Source organism: Columba livia, chromosome 6, assembly GCF_036013475.1.
Source record: "Columba livia isolate bColLiv1 breed racing homer chromosome 6, bColLiv1.pat.W.v2, whole genome shotgun sequence".
Taxonomy (NCBI): Eukaryota; Metazoa; Chordata; class Aves; order Columbiformes; family Columbidae; genus Columba; species Columba livia.
The window spans coordinates 21610099-21629215 of NC_088607.1; the positions used below are offsets into that span (position 1 = coordinate 21610099).

General features: G+C 48.8%; 1 protein-coding gene across 2 annotated transcripts; it reads right to left on the bottom strand.

Moving 5' to 3' along the window:
* Positions 1-3863: 3863 nt before the first annotated feature.
* On the bottom strand, positions 3864-18048 carry LOC102097199 (2-hydroxyacylsphingosine 1-beta-galactosyltransferase). 2 transcript variants are annotated; one of them, XM_065067509.1, is made up of 6 exons: positions 17910-18048; positions 9549-10396; positions 6623-6762; positions 6374-6450; positions 5748-5967; positions 3864-4810 (listed from the first exon to the last, which is right to left on the bottom strand). In XM_065067509.1, exons 2-6 carry the CDS (start codon positions 10392-10394, stop codon positions 4495-4497), a joined length of 1599 nt encoding a protein of 532 aa, XP_064923581.1. In that variant the 5' UTR covers positions 10395-10396; positions 17910-18048; the 3' UTR covers positions 3864-4494. The 2 variants fall into 2 exon arrangements, with proteins under 2 accessions (XP_064923581.1, XP_064923582.1); XM_065067510.1 differs by lacking the exon at positions 17910-18048 and adding an exon at positions 10662-10843.
* Between the last annotated feature and the right edge of the window lie 1069 nt (positions 18049-19117).

Below are 19117 nucleotides of genomic sequence, written 5' to 3' on the forward strand. Positions count from 1 at the left end.
ACTGAAGAGGAACTAGCCCCAGCTGCAGCCTACCTAGAGTCTTTCATAGCAGCAGGTAAAGTGGCCCTGCTGGGGGGAAACACGCTCAGCTGGAGGGAACAGGGCGGTTATAGGTATCAGGAGCTGTGCAGCTTCACCTGCAATGTGGAAGTGTCAGAGGAAGGCATTGCCCGTGATCTCAGGGGCATGGGCCACCCTGTCCCGTTGAGGGCAGTGGCTGGGGCTGAGCCATGCGCAGGTTCCTGCATCAGCCAAAGAGAAGGGGTTCCTGGCACAGAAGTGCTCTTTGCTTACTGTCATTTAATGGTGGGGTGAGTGAAAATCGTCTTCGTGGAGCCCGTTCTCCTTCAGGCTTTCCTCTCACAGCCGGAGCCCATTTCACAATCGCCTGCAGAGGGAGACAGCTCCCCTTTATTAGCCAAATCCTATTGACACAGTTTGGTACTATCACCTTGCCATGCTGATGTGGCCCTGTTTCAGCCTACGAAGGGTGTCTCTGGTAGGGATGCTGCCAGGGGGACACGTGAGGACCCTCCCACATACAAAAGCGCTGCAGATGAAGCAGCAGTAGCTTATTAGCTGTTTGCGAAGTCCTGCAGGAGAGCAGCATTTGAGGCTGTGCCAGGCCCTCCTGTGTGCTCCAGCAGTGGTTCAGCAACAGATGCTTGGCTAAGAGAGGGGTCGCAACAGGAGCAGCATGTGTGGCTTCACCCCTTCCCTGTCCCCAGCCAGGTCCAGCTCCCAGCAGAGGTGCTGCTTCCAGCCCGGGGTTTGGGCAGAGCTGCATGGCTATCACCTGGAAAATTTACTCATGTGCAAACCCAGGGTGTCTCAAACACCAGGCTGGCTCCTGCTCACAGGGCTGTTGTGCCTCACGTGTAGAGCAGGTTTGCGAGGAGCTGCTGAGGCTGGGTGAACCTGAAAAGCTGGCTCATGTGCACTTCAAATGCCTCCCTGCCTGCAGAGTCTTGCGGGGCCCTCACAGGGAGTTCTGCACACAGTGACAAGGCTGCTGGTGTTTCGGCATCCCACTCAGGCTACCCCTTGCCTTGCCAACAGCAAGACAGAGGGGAGAAGGCAGTTTTGCACTGCACAGGGCTCACCTGGGGTTGCATCTCCTGGGTGAGGCTTCTTCAGCCCTCGGGAAAGTACTGACTCATGTCCTGCTTTTCCTTGGGTGGTGGTGGTGGGGGAAAGGCTTGTTCCCTGCTTGTTGCCTCATAAACGATGGTTTTAATTTCTTAAGTTACACCACAGCCCCGCCTGCCCACCTCGTTGCCTGTGACAGGGGAGGGCACACGGTAACTGAGAGGCACCTTGCCCAGGGATCAGGTACCAAGCTGAAGGCAGAGCTGCCTGAAGGATAAGGTTCTCCTACAGGCGTTCTCCCACCACAGCTTTTAATGTGTGTGACAGGCTACTCGTTATCCATAATTGAACTTAATAACTGGCTTCAGGCTTTGTTATACTTTCCTTCTGTATTCAATACTGAAAGAAAAATGAAGACAAAAGTAAAGAGAGACAGGAATGTGTTTAGTAGGAAGAGAGTAGAGAGGATGGGAATAATGCCGAAAAAGTTAGAGGGGCCCTCATCTTTAAGGAGTATATCCAAATACTTCCAGAAACTGCAACCCCCACCCCCCAACTCAAATAATGGCTCCTGACAGTTTCTAAGCCTATACACACACCTTTTCTTGGGGAAGATCCTTTTCACTTCAGGGATGCTTTTTGAACATCCGCTTCTTACAGGATCCTTGGGCAGGTTTGTGCTTTAGTCCATTAAAAGTAGTTCTCATCAAGTTGTTGGATCATTTTTTAATACACTATGTATAATTTGACTCCCTGGATAAACATGCCTCCTAACTCTGCTCTGTATTTGGAAATGAAGGTAGTTATGAAAAGCTTGAGGAATTGAGGGCATATCTAATAGGAGACAATATGCTAATGCTGCACATGGCTTGAACTTCTTTCTGAAATTGTGAACAGTAAGAAGGCAGCATCCTCAGTAAGTCAGAAAACAGACTTACTTTTTTGTAAGCCCACATAGACTCCTTGGGTCTCATACATTTCTCTTTGCCTTTTTACTTGGAAGAAAAAGAAGCCGCAGGTCTCTGGCCCCATCAGGCCATAGTGCCCCTATTTCCTCTGCGGTGCCAGCACTAGTGATCTGCATCTGGCCTGGAGGATTTTGCTGGGTGAGGCTGATGCTGGCACCCTCTCCTGCAGCTCCTCTGAGGCCAGAGACAGCTGCTGCAGGGAACAAACTGAAGGAGCCCCTCACCTCCAGCATGTTTTGCCACATGGCCGGGCTGTGGGGAAAGAAGACACGCCATGCAGCTGGAGCACCAGTTTGCAGACATGGTGCATTTGTCCTCTTGCTCCTTTTTTGTCTAAGTTCAAAGCAAACTAACTCTGTCAACAAGCCACAAGCTTCCTGACTCTTGCTATTCAACCTAATCTAAGTAACCAACCTCTCACATAGGCAGCAGAGATGATCTCCCTCTTTCACCCCAGCAATGACAAAGAACTGAGCAAAATGCCCCACCTCCACCCCCATACTCACCTTCCAGGAGATGACAATAAAGCTACCATAGGGCAGCTGGCAATAGGCAGACACGCTATAAAACTTGTACTAATACCTTTTCCCAAAAAAACCCCTCAAATTACATCAACCTTTAAATTTTGACTCACGGGCAGTAAAAAGTACCAGGTACCCAGTTTCTACTACTAATCTAAAATCCCTACTTTTCCCTTACTGCTTATTTCTTAGCAGCTCACCTTGCTCTGATCTCTTCCAGCTCCCCATTGGAGACAATTAGACTCCACAACCTCAGCTCAGACGGCACAGAGCCACACGGGACTGCTACAGAGCAAGACTGATAGGTTGCAATGCCCACTGCTGACCACAGCCAGGCTTGGGCATCCCAGGAGAGAAAGCAAGAAACTCCAGGAAAAATAACCTCTGCTGTGGGATCATTACAGGTCCCAGCTTAGGTCTATGGGTTCTTCTCAGCCATCCCATATAGCAAACGGGATTCTCAAACAGCGTCATCTTCACTGCAACCCCTCTGCAAGCCATGAGGGTTGGTGAGGGAAGGAAGCACTGCTGGGACTCAAAAGAGCCACTGAGTCAGAGCTGGATGCTGTCCCAACCCAGAGCATCCCAGGAGCCCAACCAAACTGCAGTTCACTAGGCTGCGCATGGCAATATGCCTTTCATCTGGAAAGACAACCACGTGCAACAGCAAGAAAGAGCAGGGCCTGGAAACACCAGTGAGGGCAGCTGTGGCAATGAGGCCACTCTCCAGCTGGTTCCAGCACTGTGATGGCCCCATCTGAAAGGACAGAGTGGAGCGCCCTTGACCCTCAGTGTGGGGCATTGCCAGTTGGACCATAAGTCAATGCTTCAGGTGGGTTGTGCAATCACACCCAAGCATGAATTTGCCTTAGAACCCAGGGTGAGTAGAAGCATATGGGCATCACTCCACATCATGTCCCCAAAGGGGGCAACAGTATGCCTTTTCACATTGAAATGAGAAGGTGTTTCTGTTTTCTTCAGAAAGAGCCAAGCTTGTTGGTTATATAAATGTGCTGTATGGCCCACTGCCTATAGCCAGCTCTCCAAGCTACTGGCTGCTCTTCCTGTGGTCCTGGCACTTGTACCTGTTACAAATCCTTATTTTATCAGAGGTTTGGACACTCCATGGGCATGGGTGTGTGTCACATGCTGGCAGAGGAGGGAAGGCACAGCTGAAACCCTGTGGGAAGACCAAAATGAGTTGCTGTACATGGAAACCACAAAAGCAGTGACAAGAAAAAGCCCTTTAATCTTGCTTGAAAAACATCATGAGAGAACTGCCACACAGGGGAAAGAATATAACTTTATTTAAAAAAAAAAAAAATAATTTAGCGCAAACACAAACAGGATTGCAGAGGGTTGATGGAAGCACAAAGAACAATGTTTACCCATGGAATTTAAAGACCAATTTCATTCTCTTGTAGATGACAGTTTCAGTGCCTTTCCCTGTCCACAGCTCTATATCAGGTCCTCACCTGCACATAAAGGAATCCTGACTCCCAGGGCTCTTGGTAACAAGGCAGAGGAGAAACCATGTCTGCCACACATGAAAAGCTATTCCTGCCTCCAGAGCCTTCCCAGAGATCCAAAAAGCCAGAAGAACATCAGCATCTAAACCAATGTGCAACAGAAAGGGAACAACTTGCACTCCTCCCTGGAAGTCTACCTACCCATGCCCCATTCCCAGCATCCTGGCCAAATGATTCCACCCATGCCTGAATTCGCATCCCCGCCCACAGGTGCTGTACACAGAGGTGTGCACGCAGGACTTGGCAATACTCCTCCCTCCCCCCTCTTCTCATCCAGACCTGCTGATCTTTCACTTCTCTGCATGCCTGCGTGCTGTACATTTCTTGGCACAGCAGCAGTTCATTTCACAGTGATGGACAGGATGTGCCCTGCAACATGCTGAGCTGCTACTGCAATTTCTTCTCTTCTGTGAAGTGGCCTTTCACGCAATTGCCATTCTGATATACGGGGCTGGCTCCCTTTCTTCTGCACCACACCACAGATTTGTAAAGGACAAATCCAATACCGGTCAGGCACAACACGAGAAGAGCCAAGATGTCCAGGCAGAAGTACTCATACAAGGAGAGGTCATAGACAGCAGGGCGAAGATATGGTGCCCCATCATGACGAAGGATGTACTCCAGCCAATACACTGTCCGGTTGAGCGCATGCATTGGTCTGTCCAGGTGCAGAGCTGAGATAAGCTTGGCCGCTTTTCTGTAGCTGCAAAGGAAGAAGACAAGAAGTTACCCTTTGGACAGGAGCTTCATAGCTGGAAAGTGGTCTGAGGGGTTTAGGAGTGCTTTCAAGTCCCAAATGATACCTTGGGAGAGTGGCAAATTTCTTCCTTAATTCCCCTTCATCTATGCCTCTGAAAGCCACTCTGATGGCAATCTTTGGTCACAGCAGCACAAGGCAGAGCACATTTTACTTTGTGTTTTGTTAACAAGACTAGCAGTTCAGCTCTTGAGTGACTGTTCAGTGGGTTCATGCGGATTTTTGCTTTTTGAGGGGAGGTTGCTCCCAAAGACCTCACCCAGCATCAAGCAGCACATGCACACTTGATGACTGGCCAACTCCTTCAAGGTACTAAGTTGCAACACCTTAACAACTTACATCAAGGTCAGTAGTTGAGAGCTCCTACTAGGAAACAAAAATGTTCAGACAGCATTTCAAACACTAGCAGTTGCACATGTCCTGGTAGAAAGTGGGAGCTTTGTGTCTCTGTGCTGCAGCAAATCTAGGGCAGAGTATCTGGTTGTCAAAAGGAACAGATGGAGCATTACCTGCAGTGCACTCTCTGTGCTATTACTAAAGAAAACTGTTTGGACAAGACCAGGGAGCTCCCAAGGTGAGGTTGTGATTCCACTTTCCCCAATGACAGGGTGGCATTACAAGGAAAAGAGGTTTGTTCTCAGAAAGCTTTCTAAGAAAACTGCAGTCAAACAGATCACACTCCCTAACAGCAAGTGCTAGAGTATCTTCTCCCAGACAGCACCTCAAGATTTCAAGGCACTAACACATCCGGGCAGCTGAGCAATGCTTGCAAGTCTGCTTGGTCCAAAAGCCACCACAGGCCATGTAGGGTCAACACGAAGACACACTGGTCCCTTCATACAGTCTGCACCAAGGAAGAGTTCAATGCTTTCAGGTGCCTCACCTGGGGTCAGAAATAACTGTGACGACAGCCTGGTAAAGATCCTCTTCTTTTACTCTACTCCAGTCCATGAGGATACCCATCCCCTTTGCCTGCACTCTGGTCATGATGTCAAACTGGTCCCCATAGAAAGGAAATCCCACCACTGGCACACCATGATAAATTGCCTCAAATACACCGTTCATCCCACAGTGGCTGACGAAGGCTTTCACGTTGGGATGGCCTGCAGACAAAGAAATGGCAGTGGGTCAGTGCCTTCTACAGTGAAACATGGTTACTGGTGGCTTCCTCAACAGATGGCATAATGTATGTTTAGGGAAAAACAGGCATGCTGAGCAGAGGATGTAACAGGCATGCTGAGCAGAGGATGTTACCCTTTGGGAATGCACCTGGCTTTTGACAGCCCAAAACCTGTCGAGTAGCACCTGGAAGAGGAGGGAGATGGGGGCAAAGATGCAGCTTCAAGCAGGTGTTAGGTGAGGATCGTGTTTTGTACAGATCAAACTCTTAACAAGCAACAGACTTAGACCACACAGGTGCTGTTGTCCTTGAATGCCTTTGCTGTGGTTTGGGCCGAACTCCAGGGATGTTGTTAGCGGCACAAACACACACGCAGAGCCCAGCCTTACCTAGCAGGTCGTTCTGGGGCAGCCACCCCATCATCAGCGTATTCTCACCCAGGTTTTTTGGCTTCTGTCCAAAGTATCTGTGGGAGGAGATAAAGGAGGGAGGAAAAAGGGAAAAGAAACACACAGAAAACAATTATAAATTTGATCAGATCAAGAGATGGAAAACAGATTCTATGTTTTGAGATTAATCACCCCTCAACATTAATTTTCATCTGATTCGAGTCAAAAGGAACCCCATTCCCTTCTCACCTCCACACCACCCTCTGTGGGAGGCGAGCGAATGCACCAGCCATCTTCTCCACCAAGTCACTGGGAAGAGCTCGGATCCCGATGCCAAAGGAGACAACAACAACACCCGCATCTGCTGCTTCGACCCAGAGACGCAGACCCTGTGGGCAAAACACACACAGCTGCCTTGAATTCTTGTTGGAGAAAGGCCCTTCCCACTCTTACCTCTGCCAGTAAAAGGTTGTCTACAGAGAGGATGAATCCAAATCTATCTCCAACACACAGGGGACAAACTCCAACACCACTGTGATTCCTGCACCCAGTCAGGCAGAAATTACTTGAGCACCTGCTGGGCTTGAGAGGTTTCAGGGAGGTGATCAAAACTTGCGTTTCATAGCATCACCTCCTGCTTTGGAGGTAAGATTACTCTTCGGCAAGGAGGGCTCTGAAAACATAGACAGGGGCCACACAGGAGCAGCCAGAGCGGAGAAGGAAATTGGAGTAAAAAGAGAAAGGTTGTTTTCCAGTATTACTGAGGCAGGAGGCCTGCCAGGGTCTCCACCTGATACAACAGACTGATACAACAGACAAAATATTGTGCAGAGCTGGGAACAACATCTTTCTGGAGTTTCCCCAAAAACTCTCCAATGTCAAAGGCTCCTGGAAGTTGCAGAAGGTTTTGCCATCTTGACAGGAGATTTCTACCCATCTGTGATAGCTACTTGCAGGCAGCTGATTTAGGATTTGGTCACCAGGCAGAGAGGTAGCTACAGTTCCAGCAAAAAACACAGATGTTTGTCCTCCGGTTAGAGGCTACCTGTAATGCTGCATAAACAGGTGTGTATCTAGAATAGATTCAGTGCTTTTTTCAACCGGGGCCAGAAGGCTGCTGGGAGAAGAAATCAGCCACCACATGTGCTGTGGAGCAAACACAGACTATTTCCTTTTATGCCAGGCTAGGTTGATCCTATTTCTCATTATGGATTCTGTCCTGCTCCAGTTAGGAGCATTTTAGGGAAGTTTCATAAAATCTGTCTTTGAATATGAATACTTAATTGAAATAAACACTGTAGAGGAATATGAAGGGAAAAAATTGTTCTTCCTATTATTAAAGGAGAAAAATAGGATGATTAATTCAGAATATCTTATTAATAGTAGTCTACAAGTTGGGGGACCATAGTACAGAAGAGTTACAAAGTACATTTTGGTGTTACTCTCAGGGGACATATGTCCTTCGCTGTACGCTTTGGAGACTCAAACTTTTAAAGCAGAAATGCTTAAAAAGCTCTAAAACAACCCAACAACAAAAAAATGCAGTTTTTAACTATGGGATTTTGATTTTGCCATTCTTTCGAGTTTCACATCCTTTGAGAAATACAACCACTAGAACTGATGAAGAGAAAGTGTTAGTTTTACTTTTCTAAATAAAAGTACGATTCATAAAACAGATTATTATCTTCCATTATAATAATGCCTTGACACCTGACTTTAAGAAACAGCATTAAAGTTGCTAGGGAAGCATGGTTGACCACTGAAAGTTCTCACCATCTCTCAAATATGTATCTATATTTCACTGAGTCCTAATTAGAGGAACTCACAATCATAGTGTTTCAAACATGAGGAAATAAAACACCTTAATTACGTAACTCTGCTCCAGTTCAGATGGGAGATTCCTTAAGCTACACGTAAACCTACAGAGGCCCCCTCTTCTGCTGGCATCACATAAGCTGGGCACACACACCTGCAAGCATGATGGTCACCGCCTACTGCAGGGCTCCGCACTTATCTCCATCACTCTTCCCTCAGGCGCCCTGGGATCAGTTCTGGAAGCCGTGAAGCACATGAATAATGCCGCAGAAAACAACTCCCTTCTTTATAAGGCAGGTGTGTACGTGGCCAGATTGGACCAAGCCAGTGTTTTGCAAGACCTGTGAGGCAGCGACTCTCTGACACAGCTTTCGGAGCACCTACGTGCGTTGCATTACCTGCATGCCACGCCACATGGGAAGGGGTGATGTGCAGCCACAGACATCTGGAGAACTTATTTTCTAAAGCACCTCACCTCTCTTTTTCTTTTTACCTGGAAAAAATTGGCACCCCGAAATTTGTCTTTATTAAAGCTGCCATCAGAGATCTTGACAGGCCTCTAATAATTTGAAACTTGAATCTTCTCTCCATTTCAATCCCATAGTTGAGACACCAGGACAACCTGACTGCCTGAGTATCATTATCCAGGTCTATTTCCCTTCAGTGTTTGTAAAAACAATAAGGCAATGGGAGGAATGACAGACAGATCCTGCTCTGTTCCAGTATTGTCTTCAGTTGGAGGCTTTAAGAGCTTGTTCCTCTGAATTTACTAGTGGGGATAGTGAGGTACAGGCCAAAGAAAGCCTCTGGGATGATGGGGGAGTTTTCTCTCTGAGCTGGACCTTGAGAAAAAGATGATGATACACTTCGGTTTTGTACACTTTGGGATTCCACATTTGATGAGGGAACAAGCACGACTGTTCTCTGTGAGTTCTTAAGACTACAAGCTCAAGGCCAGAAACACCCTACAAGAAACAGGATTGAGAAGGAAATTCTGAATTGACATAAATCACTGATGAAGCAAAGATTAATTTTTCTTCCCATTTCCGTTTCAAGTATAGGAACAAACAAAATATTCATGATAAGTCCCAGTGACAATACTGATAATTTAGGACTTACACACACCATTTTACACAGATGGTGAAGTCAAATCCTGCTTCAGGGTGGACAACTTAATTCTATATCCTCCCTGCAACCTTACAGTCCTCAGTGCTCCATACTGCACCCAGGCACCAAAACATAGCAGCTGTCCAGACTCCTGGAATGTCAGAGCATTTACAAGGCTCTTCAGAAGCAGTTCCACACTGAATAATTCCCCAGGTAAATGTGCAATCACAGCTCAAAGCTTCACTGCACTTACCACTGGGAGGGGCTTTGCAGGCTCAGCGAGGATCCCCCCTGTGAAAATGACATGGGGGAGCGTTGGCCGGGGAAAGTCCAGCACCACATCATTACAGAGGAAGAAGAGGCTAGTTCCATGGACAAGGTCCAGCATGGATATCTTTGGCTCTACCCTGTGCTTCTCCATGAGACGTTCAAACTTGGGCAAGATGAACAGCTTTGTGGCCACACGAGTGATCATGTAGACTATGAGATTCCAAGTCCTACCAAAGAAGCCCATCCTGTCTGTCATCAGGGAGTTGAACTCGGGGACATAAGCAATAGGGGAAGTTGCACCAATCTCTGCTGGGAACCAGAACCCAGTAGAGATCACAGCATATTTGACATGGAGAATGTGGGCCAGGATAAAACCGCACATCTCATTGGGGTCCACCAACAGCAGGTCAAAGTGCTCACGCTGGAGTTCCTGCAGAAGGGTAGAGTTTCCCAGCACTAGGTCGCAGTTTTCCAGGTACTTCTCCAAAAAGGAAAACATCTCCAGAGAGGTCATCTTCCCTTGGAAGACACGCTTTATCTTCTCCTGCACCCAGGCATCTGCGCTCTCTGTGCTAAAGATACCCCAGTACCTCTGCACACGGAAGCTGGGCAGGTAGGTTTCCACATCCCGACCTTCATGAAGAAGTAACACAGGGTCATGTCCCCGGTCAGTCAGTGCCTCTGCCACTCGCATGAAGACTCGCAAGTGGCTGTCAAAGACTATGGTGGGCACGACTAGCACCTTGGCACAGTGAGATGGCTCCAGACTGAAAGCAGCCACTAGGAAGAGAAGAGCAGTGGGACATGGTAGCACCTTCATCATCTTCATCGCTGCAAGGAGAGAAACATGTTAATATATTATGAAATGCTTGGTCATGTACTTGGGCAACTAACAACTGGGATTGTAGCTGCAAGCCAGAAGCTCATGACCAGGGAGAGAAGAGCAGTCTGGAGTCCACCACTGGGAAGAAAAAAAAAAACAAACATAAAAACAAAATGGGCACGAACACAAAAACAACCCCCCCTCATAACCCCATAAAAAAAGGCAAAAAACCACACACAACACCTGCCAAAAATGCCACACAAAGTCAGATACCAGGATTTATCAGGAGAGTTTTCCAGAAATTCAGAACCTCTTCTCTGTGCTGATCTGCTCCCAAGGGTCAAAAATTAACAGACTAACTTGCAGAGAGTTAGAGGGGAGAGCAGCTGGAGGAGCTGTGCTGGATCACAGCACCAAGCAGAGACACTCACTGCTCAATCCCCAGTTACCACTACAGAACCAGCACAGCTGGATTTTCTATTTCTGCTCAGCCAGAATGGCTGGTTCCCTCTGAGCCCTTGATGTCTGCGCAAACTCACAGGGAGGCTGCAGAGCCCGGTGGGAATGCCAAGAGGCATAGCCTGGCTTCAGCCCTCACACGGCTGGCAGGTCACCTTGCTCAGTGCCGATGGGGCAGGAGCGAGCCCAGATCACAGCAGGACCCTCCAGGAGGGACCACGATCACAGAGAGCCCAGCAAGAGTCTGAAAGGAGAGTTGCTCTGCTGCAGGTCAGCCGTGGGAGGATGGGGAGGCTCCAGGGAAAGGGCTGGGAGGGGAAAGCAGGCACCAGGATACTGATGCACTGGAAGAAGGCAAACCCAGAAAGCAACCCCAGAGATAATGTGCAATACCCATGGTACAGTGACGCCCCTTAGTCACACTCCTACGGCCCTTGTTCCATTCCCAGTTTGGTGAAACACCCTGCATTTCTGTTGTGTAAGGGGTGTTGCTACATCACTGGAAGCGAACGCGTCTCACCCACACCTTACATTATTTTGGGAGAAGAATTATGTGATAATTATTTGGAAACAGTCAGAAGCAGAGCTGTGTCCTGAGGACCCAGTTCAGACATGCTAGGAAGGATGTGGTGGCAAAAGTTACAAAGGGAACAATTATAAGTGGATTTTGGATGGCCTCACATGCTAAGCCCCAGGAGAGCTGTAGGGATGTGGTAGAGCAGAATTTGATCCAAGATTTTCTGCCAGCCTCTCCACTATTGCTTGATCAATTAAGATGCAGGAAAGGAAGTCCTGTGTTGGTGGTTTAACCTCAGCTAGCAACTTAGAACCATGATAGCTGCTTGCTCATTCTCTTCTCATCCTCCCCCCAAGTAGGGAGAGAACTGAAAGGTAAAGGAGAAACTTGTGGGAGAGATAAAAGCAGTGTAATAACACAAAATAATATTAATATACTACTACTACTAATATAAATAAAATAAAATAAATTTGGTGCGTTTTCTCATGAAACCCCAGCCGCGCTGAAGTGCCAGCCCCAGAGAGGAGAGCACCCTGATCCCAAAGAGCCGATCCCAGTGCAAGAACAGAAAGGCAAAAAGGCCCAAAGGCCACTGCAAAATGGCAAAACAGCAAAAGACCAAACTAAGCAAACTTCCAAACAGAACCAAACTGAAACTGAACTAAAACAGATATAATGAGTCAGAAAAACCACTCCCACTATATATAAAGCATGACAATAGTGGCATGGAATACGTTCATTGATTAGCCTGGATGTCAGTCAAGGTCTGTCCTATCCATGCCCCTTTCATATTTGCCTTGCACCTGCAGACAGAAAGCCCAGAAAGACCTTGGTCTCCCTGACAACGGTTGAAATAACAGTAAGTTCTTACATTCTCTTCATACCAAATCCCACACAACAGAGAACTATTAGAAGAAAACCATCAACTCTATCCCAGAGAAAAGCAATGTTGTCTCATTATTCTTATACCAAATACAAAGACCATACTAGCTAAGAAGAAGAAAAGTTTTTAACTGCATGGAAAAATTTACTCAATTTCAGTCAAACCAGCACACCTGGGTAAGATCCTGCTAAATACAGTCTTCAGACTCCCCTCAGGAGCTGGACATCTCTGGCCAGAGAGCGAGTGGGGATGCAGAAAGGGGAAAACAAAGTGCCATGCTCCCCCGATTGCTTTCCTGTCCTGCACATGTGGGCAGGGACATGGGAAAGAGCAGCCACTGGCCAAGACACCTGCCTGTTTCAAAGACAACTACTACTAGTGCTTGTACTCCCACCCAGGGCCAACTGGGTGGCTGTGCCTGCAGGAGTGAGGAGAGACACAAGAAATGCTAGCAGATATCAAAGGGGTGGTTGGACCCACAGAGGAAGAACTCCAGGAAGATGGAGACAAAGGTGATGGGCTGGAGAGCAGAAGTAAGGATCTGAGAGCAGAGAGAGTAAGGATCTGCCCAACATCCCACCCCCCTGCCAGCAGGAACAGGCTGGCTTGTGCCGGCAGCACTGGCCACCAGGAGCTACAGCCCATGAAGCTGGTCCAGTTCTCAGCTTACTTGACAGACCCAAAGGAGATCTGTCCTGCTCAACACCAGAGAAGACAAAGTATTTGGCTGTGATATTATGCATACAGCTTCCAGGGAAAGAGGGAGGGATAGCAGCCCCTTGCTGCTGCCCTTCTCCAGGACAGCAGGGAGCTCGGGACAGGCTCCATTACAAGGTCAGGTATAGGCTTGTCCTGGGACATCCAGTGGGTCATACACACATGTAGGTGTGTTAAGAGTAGAAAAAATGGTTTTATACATGGAGTGGGGTGTTTTCTCATTGGGCAACAAGTAAAAAGTGAAGAAACAGTGCAGGTGAAAGCAATCGTTATTTAAAGAAAAAAAAACAACGTTGCTCATCTTCAGCAAGGACCATCTGCTGTCATGGACCTATGTGCCAGACATTGCTGAGACCCTCAGCTCTGCCAGGACTCTCTGGGAGCTACCAAAATTCAACTGCAAGAAAGGTGTCAATTTCAGGCCTCAGGTCAGAGACAGATGCTGACACAGGAGACTTGCAGATTGCTCTCAGCTGCTTCATCCCTTCCAACATCAGGAGCAATTCCTAAAGGTGCTGGCTCAGGACCCCCTTCTCCCAGCCCAGGCAACAAGGGAGGCTGTACATCTTCCTAAATGGTGGGAGGATGCCAGGCTGAAGGAAGGGACTTTTTGTCCTGCCCTAGCTCAGTACCACCAGAGCAAATCTCTGCTCTGTCCATGCCAGTAGAGCCCCTGATAAGTGCTGGATGCATCAGGCAGATTTTCAACCAGGCACACCCCTGCTTTTTAGTGCTCCTGGGATATAATGAAGGCATAACTAACAGGTCAAAGGGCAGCACTCTACTGGCTCCATCCCCTGTTCAGCAATTAGTCACTGGTTAGGATCTCAGGTTGACTGCAAAGGGGAAAGGAGAGAAGACCTAAATCTTAAACACACAAGGGCTAGATGAGGAAAGGCTCAAAATCCATCCACCCACCTCCCTGCTTAACCTCTTGCCAACACCAAACACATAGCTACAGCCACTCCATGAGCTTTGCAGCAGGATCTTCCAGCAAGGGCAGGTGCTGTAGCCAGTGCAGCTCGGTCTACGTGGGGCACTCACTGCCCCCCAGCCTCCTGGCTATGGAAGCTCAGCTGCCTGCACCCACTATTGGGCTGCAGAAGGCTGGTCTTCAACAGAAACTTTCAAACTGCTGGCCACAGAAACAGAATTCTGCTGGGAGGTGAATTCACAGCCTGCACCATGGCAGAGATACGAAATCTAAGTAAACTGCAGATCCCACAGCAGATCCAAGAGCAGAGCAGACAGAACCACCTTCTCATTTGTGGTCTGAAGTCCTGGGCTAGGGGCTAAATCAGATAAATATTGCAAGAAATAGCACTACCACTGAAAGGAGAAAGCTTGTAGAGGAAGAACATAGCCTTCCCTTTTGTCATGACAAGCACTCAGCAAAGCCATTGAAACTGGCTGATTTACACAGAGCAATCCCCCTAACACCACAATTAACCCTAACAGTCAGAAGTGAGGGTTCAAGGAAACTCATTTTCAGTGCTGCAGCATGCAGGGCAAAGCAGGCATGTTGGTAAGAGCCAGGCCCAGAGCCTGCTGCAGGACAGGAGGGCAGGGACAAGCTCTTGCACAACTGCCGCTGCAGGCAGCAGCATCCCTGCCTGCCCTGCACACCTGGACACCATCAGCTGCTGGGAGTTTGCTTTCAGAGCCACAGCAAAGCATTGAAATTAAAATGGAAGGCAGCAGACTGGGAGCAGAGAGAAAGCATCCCTCAAACTGCCCTGGGAAACCTCTTACTGGGCTGAAATTTGCCCCTTGATTTTCCTATATTTAACATGCTTGACAGGGTATGATTTTGATACCAATGGAAGATTACATCAATTTAACTTAAGTGGAGTAACTGAATAGCTACATTTCTAAAGATGTTTCTTTAATTCAGGTGTCTTTTATTACATTGAAGTACTAAAACATCTGTCAGCCAGCAGTCTAAGCAGAGTAGCACACAAAGAAAGGGCAGCAATCAGACCCCATTGCAAGGACCCTGCCCCTTTCCAACTCTCCATCTACTCCAGTGCTCTGTACTGCCTAGTTCCTGTCAAGGACAAGGAAACGCACATCCATGGGGATGAATTATTTCCCATTCTGCACCCTGGTCTCTATCCAGCTCTTGCCCACAGTAAGAAGTGGCTTTGTTGTAAACTTCTCAAGAGTTAACAAAGCAGCACAATTCATTTGAAACCAAAAGGAAAAGGTGTCTTCACTTGGATGCTCAAAACTCTTCCTGGATTAAGAAACCAAAGTTTGTCTCATCTATTGGGTATAATCCAGAAAAAGTAGGATGACCTGCTACCATCAAGCCGATGACAGCCAACCCAATTGTGGCTAATTTAGGGAAGGCAAAACTTCATGCAACCAGGAAGGTATGCAGCTCTGGGAGCAATTCTGCCACTGGAGGAAGATGTTGCACTACAAGAAGGAGCTGCCCAGGGGAATCTCTAGTAAAAACCTAGAAGATACAATGCTGTATAAACTTAATAAAGGATATGTTGAAACAGGGAAGTCTAACCATCAATCACATCCAACCTATTGCTTAGTGGGGTTCAGTGTTCTGGTTTTGGATTATCACAGACTCCCGCTCCACCGCAGCCATCTGGGTAAACAACACTAATACTAAAACACTAATATTGGTATTATGGTATACTAATACTGGTATTTTAGTATAGAAAACAATGAGTGAGAAAAAACCCCACAAACAAAAAACAACACGAAACTCCCCTCCAAATATAAGCCTTCCCAGGCAGCCTACAGCTCTGAGTTTTTTTAAACATTGATTGTGCACAGAGCGAATAGCGCACATGTGGTCTGCTCAGAACAGTGTACCTTTCTAGCATTTTTCATTCAACATCTTCATGGAGGCCCACCAGAAACAGAGAACGAACAAAGCCAGATCTCCAAAAGACTAAAGGGAACAACCAAAGCAGTGATCAGGTCAGCATTAGAATAACTCATATTTTCTACCACACATGGTGCTATTGCTTCCCATACAACAGCCTCAGAAGTGCTCTGCTCATCCTCATCCATTTTGGACAAAGATGGATACAGTCCCCAATCAGTTCCAAACTTCTGGGACCTTGAGCCATCTTCAACATCCTTCCTGGACCATCAGAGTTGTACGAAGGAACCTCTACTGGCAAGGTGGGAAATCTGTGGGCCAGCAACAGGTTGGCAGTCCATAGGTCACAACCAGGAACCATGGTACTAAAAAAAATACTGGTCCACAACAACTGGGAAAAAGAAATAAGATCTGTATCTCAGGTTGTCAAGGCATTTGACACTACACACACATTCAAGAACTTGAGCTGGCGGATGGGGCCAAATACAACACAACTGCTTCCCCACCTTGCCTCTCACCATATATTAAATTTGTCTAGGTGGTAAGATTTCCCCTCACTCCATATCCACAGTCTTCCTGGTTGTCTTCTAGAAGGGACAAAGATGGCTTGTGCACTAGGAGCTCTGCAACAGCAAGTTCCTCCGTGTGGCCTTTTCCCCTCACTTGCAACACGGTTGCAAGACAGAGAAGCAGCTGATGTGAGACTGTGCTCCTTGGGAGCGGTCTCAGGTCTGCAGCATGGAAGCACACAAGAACATTATTTATAATTCCTGGATGCAGGAGACAGAAAGGCTTGGGGCCATTTCCAAATACTCACATGAGCTGTAGACCTTCAGGTGAGAGCACACGACAGTTCAGTGCATTCTTTGTTCTTAAGAAGGAGTTGTGTCTGTGTGACAGTCAAGTTGAACAAGTTATCGGGACTACAGAGAATACTGAAGAGCTACAAGTGTACCAAACTTTAAATAAGTGGCTAAGATGGCTGGGGAAGAAAAGTCTTCCATTTACTGCCTGTCATTTCAGCTTCTTTCTGCAGAGAAGCACCACATTGAAAAAAAAGAAGCCATTAAACATCCCAGAAGGTTGTGAAATCTTGTGTAGGAAGCACTGGGGATTGATAAAGTCCTGACAGGCAAGTCTGATCATATTTGACAGAATTACAGCAGTGGAGAAGCTAGAGATGAGCCTTATCCTCAATAAAACCATTGATGCCCTCACACTACAAAAACAAAACAAAACAAAAAACACCACCAAACAAAAACAAAAAAGCAAACCAGCAAACAAAACAAAACCCCAAAGAGCTCTTTGGCTCTAAGTGCACTGGAGGAGTCAGACCTGGCAGAGCTGCCATAAACAAGGGTTGAGGAGGGATGCATAGGAAGAGGAGGCAGAACAGCAGAGGGAAGACACTCCTTAGATCTAATCTAGAGGAAGATGAAGCCAGTTACACAAAAGCACTTTGAGCATTTGTTCAGGTGCCAAGGCTCTGATCTTGCACAGTTAAGCAGATGCTTAACTCGTGCCCTTCAGTAGCCCTGCTGAAGTTACCCAGGCTGTTCACACACACATCCAGGCAGAACCAGGGCCAGGCTGACAGCTGGGAGCGCAAACCACTTCCCTCTCTCCGGCAGCGGAGGAGCAGTCGGGTGCCTCTGCCATTAGCACAAAAAGTTCGGTCCAGCCCTTCAGTGGTCACCCGGAGCGCGACTGGCAGCCGTGCAGCACCCGGGGCTGCGGCCACCGCACGGACCCGCGGTTCACACCGAACTAGCCCGTCCGTGCAGCCCACCGGCCCCGCCGCTGCCGCGACCGCCCAGGGGCAGGCGGAGCCCCTCGCCCGGCAGGACGGCCAGCGGCGGGGCAGACGCCCCAGCCCTTGGCCGCGCTCGCACCGGCGGCGGGGCTCTCCCCGGGGCTGACCGCGGGCGTCCGGACAGGGAGGCAGCGCCGCACCTACGGAGCCGAGAGCCGCCCCAGCGGGACGGGGGATGAGAGGCACCGGCTGCAGCTGCCCCCATGCCGGCTCCCCTCGGACGGACCGCCCGCCCCGGCCCGCTCCGCCACTCCCGCTCCACCGGCAGCGGAGCGGACACCCACCTGCAGCGAGTCTCACTGGGAGCGCGGCCCAAGTCGCGGCGCAGAAACAAAACGAGGCACGGCAGTGGGAGGGGAGGGAAGCAGCCGCCGCCCGCCCGCCTTCCCCTTCAGGCCAGGCGGCGGCGAGCACGGGCGGGGCAGCCCCAGCCCACGGGTCGCACCCACGGGCCGCCCCGCCCGCCCGCCCGAGCCAGGCGCTCGCCCGCAGTGGGGCAGATCGAGAGGGTCGGAAGGGAGAGCCGCCCCCACCGCTCCGGCAGCCCGAGCAGGCAGGCAGGCAGGCAGCGCCTGGCAGCTCCCGCTTGCGTCCCTTGCCAGGCCAGCGTATCAAAGCGTCTCTCCAGTAACCGGGGCTGGACCCTACTCAGACACTCGCAGGGCCAGGACCCCCTCTGCGGGCTCAGGGAAAGGAGGGGAACAGGGGACTGCACACGTATTAGTCAGGACAGCAAAATGGAAAGGATGGCAAACAGAGGAATCAGGAGGCTAAGGATGGTGTGCTGGGGCACCCATACAGGTACAGCACACACCAGAGGGGGAGATCCTGTTAGTCCAGTTCCAGCATTAACCACAGCTGAAAGTGCAGCAGTGAGGCATGGGGAAACTAGGCCTAAGTGTTCCATGGGGTGTTTCCTTTACGCCAGGACAGTAGCAGAGAGCAGAACTGTGCGTTAAGCCTTGCCTAGCTGCAAAAGCTTGTGGAAGAAGCAGTTTTTCCCCTAGGAGTGTCAAGCACATGGAAGAGCATGTAGTTTTGAGTCTCATGAAGCATTTCCTCTCTGCTACTTGCTGCATTTGTTCAGTCAGGTGCTGAAACCTCAGATAGCGTTACACCTTTTCCTACAACATCACATTCAAGGTGGAAGGTTCTGACAGACAGTGTTGGTTACAGAGCAACAGCCAGCGCAGTCTGCCCGGCCACTCTGTTCATCACCACCTTTCCCCAGAGGCATAGCACAGAGGGTAAAAATAAGCACTATGGCACATAAGACGTCCACCAGGCCCTGCCTAATTAGCATGTTTCTTTTTACTGCACACATGGTCACAGAGGAGGAAGAGATCCAAGGGGACACAGAAATTACTTCTTTTAACCAGGTATATACACAGAATTTTTCAGTTATGCTCCTTGTTTCTTATTATCAGAGGCTGGTGCTACTTGAGTTATATTGCCAGCTGCCACACAGCTAATGTGGCAGCAATATTTGAGA

Bases quoted from the DNA above. Each gene is read 5' to 3' on its own strand.
- LOC102097199 (XM_065067509.1), bottom strand. From the start codon at position 10,394: ATGAAGATGATGAAGGTGCTACCATGTCCCACTGCTCTTCTCTTCCTA. The intron at 6,451-6,622 runs GTGAGAAGGGAA...CTCCTCCCACAG, and splicing joins CCACAGAGGGTGGTGTGGAG to ATACTTTGGACAGAAGCCAA. The intron at 5,968-6,373 runs GTAAGGCTGGGC...CTTTGTCTGCAG, and splicing joins GCCCCAGAACGACCTGCTAG to GCCATCCCAACGTGAAAGCC.